Here is a 15,194-nt window from a genome sequence, read left to right as displayed (position 1 = left end):
AATAAATGAATGAAAATACGAAATTTTAAGGCTTATGCCTATATATTGTATATTTAGTGTTTAGTTTTGACTATTTATGTTTTATAACCAAAACAAAATTGTTAGTGCTTAATTTTTACATTTTATTTTTTATAACGAAATCCTATGTTCACGATAAATAGCTGTAGTAGTAGTAGTAGTAATTCTTTATGTATAATGTCAATAACAAATTTGTGGCAATAACGATTTGAGTAGTCTAAATGTTTATAAATTCGCGTCGCGTTTGATCGTCTTTTATTTTCATTTCGGTAAGAAGTTGCACACAGCAATCTTGTCAGTCTATAGCGGTGATGTTTTCTTCAAACTTCGGACCGAACTCCATTCCCATGTCGTTCTGATGCTTAAACCAAAACACATTTTTACTTAAGATGCCTTTTATATTTATAAATTGTTTTCCAGATATACTTCATGTGTAGTTCTAAAGAATATATGTAACTATCTTCTAAATTAGGTTATAGTGTTATTGTATAATTCGGAATGAAATCGGGTAGTATTTTAATGAAGTAACGTTAAAGTTTATTTCCTTAATCGAATAATGATAAATAGCTGTTCATACAACGAGAGACTAAAGGTAAACAAATTTCCACTATTCTGGTGGCCTTCGGCTACGTTTCAAACAAATAACCCTCATCAGTCTAACACCAGCTAGGCTGCCCACAGTATTTTTACGTGAGGTTGACTTTTAGCTGTTTAAAATTAACTTAATATTGTTGTAAACGGGAAACTGCGCGAACCGACTACCAACTATAGCAAGTGAATGTGATGTCAAAACAAAACACGAATTCGCCTTGATGGAGAAATAGTTTAGGAAGGAGAGGGGAAGGCCATTGAGTTCTCGGCAAGGTCGAAAACGGCAGCGAAGATCTGAGGCTGGAAGTATGTCCGGACAACGTGCATTCGGCGGAGGTGCGACAAAGACGCATGTTGTGGAATAAACGAGACACTATTGGAAAGCGTACGACCACCTTCGCGATTATGGGTATGAGCACCAGAATGTAGACCAACCCGCTGGTGTTAAAGGATGGCATCCATACTCAATGGATCGAATCCCAATGGAAATTAGTGAAACGCTTGAAACGATAAAGATAATTACATTAACCCGTGCAATTTTGCCGATATTATTATGGAATATACAATATGACGCAAACCACAAAGATCGATTTGAAAAGTTTATTGAAACGATGAAATATACATATAAACCATACCATTTGGCCTTGTTATCAATTTATTATCTTTTACAGTTTTTACACATATTTTTTGCTGTTTTTTGCTATATACAGATACTAGTAACCCGCCCAGCTTCGCACGGGTATAAAATATATACCCTATGTCACTCACTGAAAAAATGATTAAAATCGATCCAGTAGTTTTGGCTTATTCACTACTGCCCATGGCCCGCACGCGTTAAATTTGGAGTAAAACAATTCCCCTTTCTTTATAGCATGAAGATTTCCTGCTATCTTTGGGATATCTAAATTCATACCCTACATTTTTACATATTAACTTTTTGCATTTTTACATATGTATTTATTTTATTTTTATAACAAATACTATATTACAGAATGTCTTTATATACAACGTTCATAGCCTTCTTGTCATTAGACAATACACACATGTTTTCTCTAGAGGTTACTCTTGAAAGAGCGACATACAGTTGGTCATGTGAAAAACAGTCAACACTCAAATCTAAGCCTGCAACGTTGAAGGTTTGACCCTGAGATTTATTAATGGTCATTGCAAAAGATGTCTTTACCGGAAATTGTAAGCGTTTAAATTGGAATGGTAGATCCGATGGTATCAGAGGGATTCGGGGAATCAATACATCTTCTCCGGTACCACATCCTGTGAGTATTGTGCACTCTATTATGAAAGTTTTCAGTGATTTTACCAGCAAACGCGTGCCGTTGCAAAGTTTAGGTGGACTTAGGTTTCTTAATAAAATAACAGGACAACCTATTTTCAGCTCCATTTTGTGAGGAGGGAGTCCAGACGGGTTCAAAGAATTTAGAAATTCTGTAGGAAATTGAACAGCTTCTTCCAAATCGAGAACAGTATCGACCGAGTAGTATATTTTCGTCGGCGCATCAATATTTGAAATAATCAAGTTATGTACTTTATCTACTTGTTCGTTAGTTGGTGACAGAATAGCTCTTTCTTTAAACCAAGATATTATCTTATAACTTATGTTATCAATGTCTGGATAGACATTGTTGACTAACTCTTGGATGTTGTCTATCAAAACACAAAGGTTTTCTAGGTTAATCCTTCCCTCACTTTGTGTTAATTCTCCATTGCCACCTTTTAGCAGCATCTCTGGAAATAGCCTGTTCTCACGTGAAGATGACGAAATCCTATATTAGTTTTAAGCTCTAATTTATTGACATACGACTAAAGGTGGGATCTTTTTAGCGAAGCATTTATTTCGTCAGCACGTGTTCCTCGAGTCACAACTGGTAGGATTTGACGGAAATCTCCTGAGAACAGAATTGTACATCCACCCATAGGTGCATTTTTGTTGCGCAAATCGCGCATTGTCCTATCCAGTGCTTCCACAGACGTCTTGTTTGACATGGTAGCTTCGTCCCAGACTATTAATGAGCAGTCACGCATCAATTTTCCTGTATTGCTCTGTCTAGAAACACTACAGACGCTGTTATCATCATCGGTGGCGATTTTCAGCGGGTGCTTGATTGTAGAGTGTGTGGTTCGGCCTCTTTCCAAAAGACTCTTTCCAAAAGAGTAGCGGCAATGCCGGATGACGCAACAGCTAACGCAATTTTTCCGGTAGATCTCAATTACTAATTACTGATGTAATATCTTGAAAAATATTGTTTTTAATTATATGCTGTAAAGAGCCATATACATAGATCTATATGAAAACAACAATGTATTTAAGGTATTTAATTGGATAAGGATTAATGTTGTACCTATTTGTTGAAATCGCTTCGAAAATAAGCTATTAGTTGTCGTAAAAAGTAAATGACAAAAAATGTTATTGTATGGAATCGATAGCAAACTAAACGCGCTCCGAATCAAAAAAACTATTCAAAAACTGTATTTTAACACGTTGACTGCCGAGCGAAATTTGCTGGTTATCACACAGCGCCGCAAGTGTGCATCACCACCACACCAAAAACAATGCGCCGGCACCCATTGCCCGGCGCAGCGCCATTGAAAAGCCATGCGCCGGGCAATGGGTGCCGGCGCGGCAGTCAACGTGTTAATTATGTGCGATTTACTAATATAGAACGTGAAAATAGCGTTTTATTTCGCTGTAAAATTGTATGTACATATAATTACATGGAATTCAGTACATACATAGATACATATGTACGTACGTCCGAAATGAAATAATGCGAGCGATTCGTAAATACATACATACATACGTCACCATACGATGTAATTCAACATTAATGAGGTGTGGTGAGATTATCGCTTAATGCCTCTTGCTTCATTCGGTTGACAGCGAACAAACACACAAACAGCTTTTTTTTGGAAAAAGAGCTGCTTTTGTTTAAACAATTTTGGTTAAATAATAAATAAATCAATGATTTTTTTTCATGCAGGACGAAAGTAAATATTTCAAAGTTAAACTTCAAGAAAGTTTCATTTTAATTGATTGATTCGTTTATGATTTATGGCCGTGAAAACAAAAAATTTATGTTTTTTTGCCACATTTTGACCGATTGCCACGCCCCCTTTATATATTTCTTCACATTATATAGATATAAACCTTCCTCTTCAATCAATCTATCTTTAAAAAAAACCGCATCAAAATCCGTTGCGTAGTTTTAAAGATTTAAGCGTATAAGGGGACATAGGGACAGAAAAAGCGACTTTGTTTTATAATATGTAGTGATTAATGATTGTTGAAAATAAATCTGATTCCAATGCGACTCTGTAGTAAAGAGAGAATACAAAATGTTTGTGAACAGCCACACTAACATATATGTATGTATACAAATTCAAATTGTCTTAACTTTGACATCTAATTTTTTCACTTTTCAAAATTTGAAGTCAGTTACTGAAATAAAGCGATTGAACAATGTAATATTGTGGGGCTATATTTTTGTAAGTAAAACATATACCTATGAAATTTTAATATACAATTTTTATCTTAAATAATTTAATATAAATCTTAATTTTAATTTTTTAATACTAATCTAAATACACCCATCAAATACGAAGCCATCAATTCAAAATGCATACAATCAAACATATTTTCCAATACTAAAAATAATAGACGGAGAGCTGGCTACATAGATAGTGCCCGCATCAGGTACATGGCTAATTTATATTGAAAATAATAGTATTAGTGTAGACGAATATAAAAATGAATGTCTGCCATTGCAAAACTGGGGCGCAAGGGGGGGATACGCAGTGAAAGGGGTGAATTTTGGGTGGGAAAAAATTCATAAGGCACAGGGATTCTATGTACGGGAAAAGTTTGGTTATATATTTGAGAAAGTGTAAAAAAATTGGCAGTCATTTTGCGAGGGGCTAACTCGCCGGCAGACTGGGCTGAAGATTGTAAAAATTAATTTAAAAAAAATCATAAGGTACATGAATTCCAATTATTGTATTTTAAAGTTTAAACATTCCAAAAGTCATTTACATAATGGCAGACAAAAAAGTGAGGGCTAAGGCCGCGGCAGACGACGTTAAAAAGTGCTCTACACATCAACATTTTTAGTCACATTCGCAATCGGAATCTGATTCGGACGTGATATCTCCTACGCTATCGCTATATTCATCTTCATTTGATTCGCTTTCTGCATTAACGTCTTCATCGCCTGTAACAAAGCACAAAGCAAAATGATTTTTAGACATTTAATAGAATGGAATAGTTATTAGGGTGGTCCAAAAATGCATGGGAAAAAATTTATATTAAAATTTTTATGCTGCCGCCCCCCATAATGGTAAAGAATGAAAAATAAAAAGACCCGTATTTTTTTTTTTTTTAATCAGACCATATTTAATGGTGCCGCCGGGGCTTTGAAATATCCCATGTATTTTGCATGGGAAAAAAATACTTTTTCGTAGATTTCATGTAAAAACCTGGAAAATGAATATATTTTAACCGGATAACTCAGTTTCTCTTCATAATTGGTCAGGGAATAACAACCAATTATGAAATAATTAATTTTTTTGTATTAACTATTTTCATAAAAGTAATATAAAATATTGTTTTTCGATTTTTTCTTAGATTTTCGTTTTATGGGGGCTTTTTGGGGTTCTATAAAAAATAGTTAATACAAAAAAATTAATTATTTCATAATTGGTTATTATTCCCTGACCAATTATGAAGAGAAACTGAGGTATCCGGTTAAAATATATTCATTTTCCAGGTTTTTACATGAAATCTACGAAAAAGTATTTTTTTTCCCATGCAAAATACATGGAATATTTCAAAGCCCCGGCGGCACCATTAAATATGGTCTGATTAAAAAAAAAAAAAATACGGGTCTTTTTATTTTTCATTCTTTACTATTTTGGGGGGCGGCAGCATACAAATTTTTTTTGGACCACCCTAATAGTTATATGTTCTGTGGATAAATATATTACCTTCGTTTGTTCCAGGATCAATAATATCTTGTATTGTACTAGGCAGCTGTGGTCCGTCGAACCATTTAAATGTATACTTTCCCTCTACTAATATCCATCCGCAAGTTTCTGGTCGTAAATATGATGGAATTTTCTTATGAGCATTTTTCCATATTGTAGCAATATATTATATCTGGTCCTCAATAAATGCTGCGTTAATTCAGCCTGGCTAGGAGGCAAAGTGGATGAGTCAAAATTCTGCAATTTTTTTTTCTGGAAAGGTTCCTCCAAATCGTTGACCTTATAGGTTTTTAAAAATAAGGCGAATCGTGCATCATTTACGGAGCTCAACAACGGAAAGTTCATGTTCAAGTTCATGTTCAATTTGACCGAATGCTTTTTGTAAGTCTTCATTTTTCTTTAAAATCTGTAAAGGACGTTGCTTTCCCTTGCGAAATAATGCGGGATTAAAATCGCAGCCAGTTAAAGCATGAAATCCTGGCAGAGATTGACACATTATCTCGCCTAACTTTTCATGCAACGTCGATACGTCAATTATTCGTTGCTTATTCTAAGCCCCTGTTTGAATATAAACTTTGCTATTGTGTTGTACGTGAATCACATTAGCCAACATAATAATTAAAATATCCGTATCTGAGCATTTTATTAGAATGTTCGCTGTTGACTCGATATTGCACGCATGATATATTATTTTTGAATCCGCCTCTTCATGCAAATCGAGAGTAAACTTATCATTTTTTGAAAATAATATGCTTTCATTCACAGCTTCATATTGATAACAGTTATCAAAATTGAGTAGCACTTTTTTATTTCGAAAGAATAGAATTAATTCTTGATTTTGCCAGTTGACGATTAAAAATTTCACGAGTGCCTATTTGAAAAAGCTATTTCGGAGTTCTTTATTAAAGTCTGATGGTCTTGATTGTTCAGGTCCAGAAATCACGTACATACGATTACCAGAGGAACCGCTTCGCTGAGATCTTTCGTAATCTTTGATAGATGGTGACCAATATCTATCAAAAATTACATGAATTTCACGGGCTGCATTGTTAGTCACCATTTGAAGTATTTTTTTGGAGATACTTCCGAATGTTTTTGGTAAATCCTTGATACAATGTATGAGAAAGAATCCGTCTATTAAACAAATGTCAGTGTAGTTGGGGCTGTACTTTGAACATCTTTTTCCAACGACTTCAACAAAACAGATTTATCTGTTTTATAAATCGATCCATCCAAGTGACACATACACATTGGAACGGGTGTTAGAGGATAAGTCAATATTTTTTCAACATTAGCATTGTCATTCATTGAAGTCGTACTTCTTGAACTTTATTATTTATCGAGACAAATCTTTTCTGGGTTGAAGTAGCGAAATTCAGTATTTTATTTTTATTTAAATATATACGTGCACAACATAATGTATATAAAATATATTATTACCTGCCGAATGTTCGGCCTGCGGAGACGCAGATGCCTCAATGGACGTGTGGCTTTGTGGTGATTTTGCTACTTCCAATTGATTGTTCAATTATTTAGTTCAATTATTTATACCGAGGCGTAATTAAATTTCTTAATTATAATAACAACTTTCAACGTATATTGCAAACTTACCGTTATATTTATTCAAATATTTATTTTGGATGGATGTAAATACTTTATAGCAAAGTCGATGATAACCACTGACACCGTCCACTATTTCTGGTAACACAATATCACTGTATTTCAAATCAAAAGCGATACGAACTTTAGAAATATGTTGGCACTTTTTTAATTTGTCTTCTTCGAAAACTATAATTTTTTCACTGATCATGCTACAGTTAAAAACGCACTTCTTCCCACTCGTAGCCATGATTCAAACAAAATCAAAAATATTGAAATATAACGTCTACTCTCTTCTACGTTTTGGAATATACTAAACTCTCAGTGGCCTTGTGCGGCATCACTTTGTACTGCGTTGCTTGCTCTATTATACACAAAAACATCTGCTTCCCCCCATCAACATTTACATTATATTCCGCTCCCAAATATACCTATATACAAATCTGGGACCTTATACCTGCGACAAGTTATTTGGTTACTTTCGCTTTCAAAATTTTGTGAGCATTTACCTTCACTTTTCACAAGTGAAGAAACCAAATACTGACTAATATTAATTAATCGTTTAAAATAAATTGATATACTTATAAACAACCATAATATTAACGTTGAAAAAAAACAAATTGTTTATAAAATTCCCTAAAAATAAAAGTTATAAAATAATGAATTTCATTGATATAATAATGAAGTGAAACACGTCTTCTTTAGTCAAAGAACTTTATTTCACTCTCAGTTTAACAAAAACTCTTCTTAACCTAAAGCTTAACTAATATTTAACATTTATGAGAATCGGAGAAAGTATGTTGTTGAGTGTATGTTGAGTGCGTGAGTAAGCGTATGGGTGTAGAGTGTGAGAAAGTATGTAAAACAGTTAGCGTAAGTAATTAAATATAAGAGTAAGATTAAGTTAGAATTAAGAGTAGGTATAATATAGGAATAGGTATATATATATAGGGTGATCATGTAGCTCCTCCACCCTTAAGTTATTTGTGTCCTCGCAAATATCTATTTTAGTTTGTTTTTAATTGTTGAAAGTAGTATGGTTAAGTTATAATGAAATTAATTAACATTTTCAGTGCTCAAGTTGTATTTTCGTTTAAATTGGCTTTTATAATATTTTATTTTTCTATTATTTGAAGAATCCACAACATAGTTACCTTGGCGATCATATTTTTCGAGTTTCTTATATTTAGGTTTTGTTTTCGCAATTTGCCTATTAAGAACAATGTTTTCTATTTGTTTTGGCTCAGCTTTTCTATCTTTATTCAACTTATTTATTCTTTTGATTTTTTGTTGTTCATATTCTTTGCATAATTTACTTATCTCTTCTTTATCATAGTTTTTTATTATAAAATCAATTGGTCGCCTTTTTGTTGTAGAATGAACTGTTGTATTGTAAGCATTAAATATTTTAAAAAGTTTCTCGTCTAAGTCTATTGTTTTTCTAGTGGTGTCAGCTTCTAATATCCGTAAATGTTCATTAAGCGTACCATGTAAGCGTTCAATGTCAGAATTACCTGTCTTAAGGTAAGGCGTGGTGGCTCAATATTTTCTTCACTTAAAAATAATTTAACGGCGCTATGTAGTATGCAACGCTCGTTATCGAAGATGAGTTTATTCATTTTCCCTAAAAATAAAATTCGTTCTTTTAAAGCTGCTAGAATCGCAATCCAATTTCTATCATTTAATTTATGAAATGTTGCATATTTCGAGAATTTGTCTATAGTGGTTAAATACATTTTATTTCTGCAAGGGTACCAAATATCTATGTGAACTATGTCATTAAAGTGTGTAGGGGTTTCTGTAATTTGATAAGGAAGTTTTAGGGGGTTTCTATCGTGCTTGGCTATAGCGCAAATCGAACAATTGTTAATATAGGGTGTTATCATTTTATAAAGCTTCGGGTAAAAATATTTATTCTTCAGCTCTAAAAATACTTCCTGTATACCTCTGTGATTATTTCGAATATGTTCTTTTTCTATTATTGTTAACATGTCATTTTTATCCGTAACTTCTATTAAAACAACGTTTGATTTGTACAAAGTAAGATTATTATTCTCAAAAAAATTTACGTATATATACTGGAACTTTATAAATAGTTCACTATCATCACAAAAAATGCACATAATTCCCTTGTTTATCAAGACTTTTTCCATGATATCTTTTAAATTCGAGTTTTTCGTTACTACTATATGAGTCTGACACTTTTTGTTAACGATTTTTATAAAAAACTGTTCACTTTGACCGTAACTGAGATATATCTGATTTTTGTAATAATTAATACTTTTTTCTGTTATAAATATATATTTTGAATTATCCTCAAGAGGACTGTGTGCTGTTTCTATAGACATTGAATCCAAATTATCACACTTTTCATAATCAATTTCCATTTTACTGCCTTCAATATTATTGTACAAATTAGCTACTTCACTATTTTTATTATACTGCTCAAAATATCTGCTTAATGTATCTGCAACGTTATTATCTTTTCCCTTAATATACGTTATTTCAAAATCGTATTCATTCAGAAGTATTTTCCATCTTTGTAATTTCATATTAGGCTCCTTTAGATTGTGAAGCCAAATAAGCGGTTTATGATCCGTTTAGATGATGAACTTTCGTCCATATAAATAAGTTCTAAAATGCTTTACAGCCCATACCATAGCCAAAGCTTCTTTCTCTATAGTGGAATATCTTATCTCATGATCACATAAAGTGCGAGATGCATAGCATATAGGGTGATTTTTTTGGCTTAGTACCGCGCCAATAGCGAACTGAGATGCATCAGTTGTAAGCACAAATTTTTTACCAAAGTCTGGTGGCTGTAAGACAGGTTCATTGGTAATTAGAGTTTTTAATGTATTAAAAGCTTTTAAAAAATCTATATTTTTAAAATCCAATATTGCGTTTGCCTTCAGAAATCGAACCATTGGGTAAGCTACTTTTGCGTAGTCCCGTATAAATTTCCTATAATATCCTGTCATACCAAGGAATTGTTTTATTTCTTTTACACTAGTTGGGGGTTTCATATTATTAATCGCCGTTATTTTCGAAGGATCCGGTTTTATACCGTCTTCAGATACAATGTGTCCCAGAAATTTTGTTGTGAAGTCAGCAAATTGACATTTGTTAAATTGAATTTTTAAATTCGACGCTGGTAGAGTATTAAATATTTTCTTAATTGAGACTATATGCTCGTCAAAACTAGTTGAAAATATAAGTATGTCGTCTAAGTAAACAACACAAATTTTATTTATATATTCCCTTAAAACATAATTAATTAACCTCTGAAAGGTGGCAGGTGCTGTCTTAAGGCCAAAGGGCATACGGGTGAATTCATAATGGCCATCTGCCGTTGAGAAAGCCGTTTTTGCTCTATCATTAGGGTGTACTTCAATTTGGTGAAATCCCTTTGCTAGGTCAATTGTGCTGAAGTAGCAACATTTTCCCAATTTGTCGAATATGTCTTGCATATTCGGAATTGGGAACTTATCATCGACTGTTTGATCATTGAGCTTCCGGTAATCAATGACAACTCGCCATTGCGGTGCCCCATCTCTATTCGCCTTTTTGGGTACAACCCATAAAGGTGAATTATATGGGCTATTACTTGGTACAATTATTTTTTGAGCTAGCATATCATGAATTTGCCGATCTACTTCCGATCGATGTATTACCGGATACCTATAAAGTTTACTGTACACTGGGATATCAGTTTTTGTTATTATTCTATGTTGAATTTCTTTGGTAAAGGGCAAGCTTTCTCCTTCTTTGTAAAATATGTCCTGATATTCGTTTAAAAGTGTACTTAGTATTTCCTTGTCTCTTATATTTAAATGTTTAGCAAAAATATCATTGGATGATTTATCTATTCTATCTTCATAAGTAAGTATTTCTAAGTTTCCATTTTTTAAATATTCATTTTCTAAAATCTCTTCCTCTTTATTAAAATATATAGGTATAGTTGCTTCATCGGTTTTTAGTTTTCTATTTCGATAATCGATTATTGTATTTAAAAAAAGTAAAATATTGTTTCCTATAATACCATCGAAATATTTATGAAATGAGTATTCCAGAAAGCTCACACAAGTATTGGGTTTTTTAAATTCTTTAAATAAAGGTATAGAATATTGCTTACTCGTATAGACAGTTCTTCCCAAAACTTTTAATACGCGAATGATTGGCTTAACAGCATACTTAGGGTTGCATACTTCAGGATTTATTATGCTATACTCTGCCCCTGTATCAATTATAAACCTAAGCTTTCTAATATGCGTATTAATCACTATATAGGGTAATTTCTTTTCCCGGGATATTGAAAATTTTGAAAACTCTCGTTAACACCTAACTCCATTGGTTCAACTGATGTATTTTTATAATTTTGGTTACTATAAGGATTCCTAGTTGTATCAATATAATTTGTTGTTTGAAAATTGTTTTCAGGTTGCCGGCCTGTTTGTCTGCTATACCTATTACTAAACATCGGCTGTGATGAAAAATTTTGACTATCGTTTGAATGACGCTGCTGGAATGTTGTATTGTTGTTGTAAGGTTGTCCACTGTTGTTCTTGTTAAAATTTTGCCCATTATATTTGTTATAGTAAGATTTACTGTCATTACTGTTGTAGTTTTGCCTACTACTATTACGAAATTGTCTATCATTATTGTTGTTGAAATTTTGTCTAATACTATCTTTATTATTATTTTGTTGAAAATTTGAATGGCTGCATGTTATATGTGTAACATGATCACAATATTTTTTATTGTTATATTTCAGATACCCATTGGATTTTATTATGTCATACGCGTCTTTTAAATTTTTCGGATTCCTGCTCACAATAATACTCCTAACAGGCTCCGGTAATCCATATTTGAAAGAATTGAGAGCAATTCGGCCATTACTTTCACAATTAATTTCTAAGGAATTGTTATAACTAAAATACAGAGCATTATTTAAGCGACATAATAAAGCATTTAGATTATTATAAAAATTTTCTATAGTTGAATCACACCGACAAGATCTTATTTTATCAATTAACTCATCAACAGATTTTTGTTCGCCGTGATTATCAACTAAAATTTTCTTTATTTCCGGCCAGGTATCTACATTGCCATTAATTAGAATTGATCTTCTTGCACTTCCAATTATTTTGTCTTTAATATTACCCATAAGCAAAATTTTAAACTCTATAGGGAATGATTCTAATATGGGTATCATTAAATCAATTCTTTGTACAAAACTTAAAAGAGCATCTGCATTTCCATCATAGCTTGGTATACTACTTAAATTTGTAGAAATAATCTTAAATTTAGTGTTTACATCTAAGTTATCCATTTTATATTTATACTTATTTTATATACGTTTGTCCCTTATTTATTTCCTTTTCTTAATCTTAGTGTTTCTTTTTTTTTTTTTTTTTAATCTTAATGTTATTTTTTTTTCACAAAAGTATATGTGTAAGTAAGTATATGTACGTATATTTATTTATACGAGTATGTACAGATATATATAACATAAACATACATAAGTCCGGATCACTCCCGCTTGACTCTCAGCTATTCAAAATTTGCTGCTGCGCTGCTGTTAAAGGTGTACTTGATGCTGCGCTTGCAATTGTTGTTGCGTATGCACTGGAAATGGTGCAGGTGTGACAGCTGTTGGTGGCGATGTGGGTAACACCTGCTGCTGCTGTTGTTGTTTTTTGTTTTTTCTCTCTTAGTGAATTATAACGGCTTTTGATTTACCGTTTTTTTCACTTTACAGTTTCTAATAATTTCTTTCACAGCAAGTTTTTATTTTTGAATTTCAATTCATTTATTTATTCACTTAATCAAATAATTTGATTTTCACTTTCTTTCCGAAAATTTGTTTTTCTGGCTTTTGCTTTTTTCAAGCATTTGCCTTTTAAAATGTTTGCGTTAATCACAATAAATTTTGATCACTTAATCAAATAATTTGATTTTCACTTTCTTTCCGAAAATTTGTTTTTCTGGCTTTTGCTTTTTTCAAGCATTTGCCTTTTAAAATGTTTGCGTTAATCACAATAAATTTTTATTATAATACAGAAGTTCTTTTCGAACAATGTAATTAACTTTTTTTTTAATTTAAATTTAAAATTTTGCAGTGCGTGTAAGGTTCGCGATGGACTGCGCCAATAATGAAGTGAAACACGTCTTCTTTAGTCAAAGAACTTTATTTCACTCTCAGTTTAACAAAAACTCTTCTTAACCTAAAGCTTAACTAATATTTAACATTTATGAGAATCGGAGAAAGTATGTTGTTGAGTGCGTGAGTAAGCGTGTGGGTGTAGAGTGTGAGAAAGTATGTAAAACAGTTAGCGTAAGTAATTAAATATAAGAGTAAGATTAAGTTAGAATTAAGAGTAGGTATAATATAGGAATAGGTATATACGTATATAGGGTGATCATGTAGCTATATATTTCATAAATATCGATAATAATTCTTCTGTACTTAAATATCAAGAATGTGACTAAAAATGTTGATGTGTAGCGAACTTTTTAACGTCGTCTGCCGGGGCTTTAACCCTCACTTTTTTGTCTGCCATTTTGTAAATGACTTTTGGAATGTTTAAACTTTAAAATACAATAATTGGAATTCATGTACCTTATGATTTTTTTTTAATTAATTTTTGCAATCTTCAGCGTAGTCTGCCGGCGAGTTAGCCCCTCGCAAAATGTCTGCCAATTTTTTTACACTTTCTCAAATATATAACCAAACTTTTCCCGTACATAGAATCCCTGTACCTTATGAATTTTTTCCCACCCAAAATTCACCCCTTTCACTGCGTATCCCCCCTTTGCGCCCCAGTTTTGCAATGGCAGACATTCATTTTTATATTTGTCTACACTAATACTATTATTTTCAATATAAATTAGCCATGTACCTGATGCGGGCACTTTCATGTAGCCAGCTCTTAGACTATAAGGATTAATGCATATATGTATGTATATACATATATATAATGTATATATACATAAGACCTCTTCTTTTCGCCAAGAGTTAGCAATGGGCGCATAGATGAAATAACTGGTAGAAATTAACATATGTCGGCAGCGAGGAAAGAGAGCTGTCTTAAATTACATGTGTTGGTTAAGCATTGCGGCCTAATGAGCTATTGCCGTACTCGCTACCGGCGAAACTTACCCGATAACTTTGTTGTTCCTTTCGCATGCATTTTTTATCGTCAAGTGAATTTAGCATAAAGATAGCGAGCGGGAAAGTGCCGAATAGAAGAGGCCTATATGCAAATATAACATAGAAATTAACCATAAAACTTCGTATGTTTATTCATTTATTATTTTCTAAAGAGTTTATATATGAGATGTCTGGCAGCACAAGATAGGAGAATTGTTGGTCGATTTTACAAATTTTTAAATTAACTGCCAGTACTGCTTTCAAAGGTTTTTCTTCATAGAAATTATTATAGTGGAATATTTTGGAGTTTTTGGATTGTTTAATTATTATTAACGATATAAAGAAAAGACAAGGAGAAGCAATAGCTTATTTAATTGCACAATTGCTACTAGTAATTAATCCAAAATCCGTGAACGACGTTTACTGGGGTTTCAAAAAAGTATGGCAGCAATACGCATGCGAAATTCGATATTACATTTTATTATACGCAATAAGAGGACAAACCGTCTATGGGCACACGTTTCTTCTCTAATAGGAATGCATAATGACTATTATTTAACAAAATTTTATTAGAACTATGTCTACAAACCTCTTTTCTTTGCCGGCGTCCAATTTATTTAGTTATTACTTTGACATTTATCTTAACACTCGTAAAAAGAAGGATCTATTACGCAGAAAACACAGGGTTGTATGTAACAAAGTATGGTAATAATCTAGTATTATTTTATAATCTCAGATTTCGAGAGAAAATTTTCATACGGGTAAACTCTCGTTTTCTTACGGATTGTAACCAAGGACGATACGACCCGTGTGTGATGGGGCTAACTAAAAATCGATA

General features: G+C 32.5%; 1 protein-coding gene across 1 annotated transcript; it reads right to left on the bottom strand.

Annotated features, from left to right (window-relative positions):
• Window positions 1–4,728: 4,728 nt before the first annotated feature.
• On the bottom strand, window positions 4,729–12,553 carry LOC129242272 (probable ATP-dependent RNA helicase ddx42). The gene is made up of 2 exons (XM_054878832.1): window positions 11,677–12,553; window positions 4,729–4,832 (listed from the first exon to the last, which is right to left on the bottom strand). The coding sequence occupies exons 1-2, from the start codon at window positions 12,533–12,535 to the stop codon at window positions 4,729–4,731; spliced, it is 963 nt and encodes a 320-aa protein (XP_054734807.1). The 5' UTR covers window positions 12,536–12,553.
• Window positions 12,554–15,194: the final 2,641 nt, after the last annotated feature.

This window comes from Anastrepha obliqua, chromosome 3, assembly GCF_027943255.1.
Source record: "Anastrepha obliqua isolate idAnaObli1 chromosome 3, idAnaObli1_1.0, whole genome shotgun sequence".
NCBI classification, from domain to species: Eukaryota; Metazoa; Arthropoda; class Insecta; order Diptera; family Tephritidae; genus Anastrepha; species Anastrepha obliqua.
The sequence above is the reverse complement of the archived record's forward strand: the minus strand, read 5'-3'. Positions and strand labels throughout refer to the sequence as shown.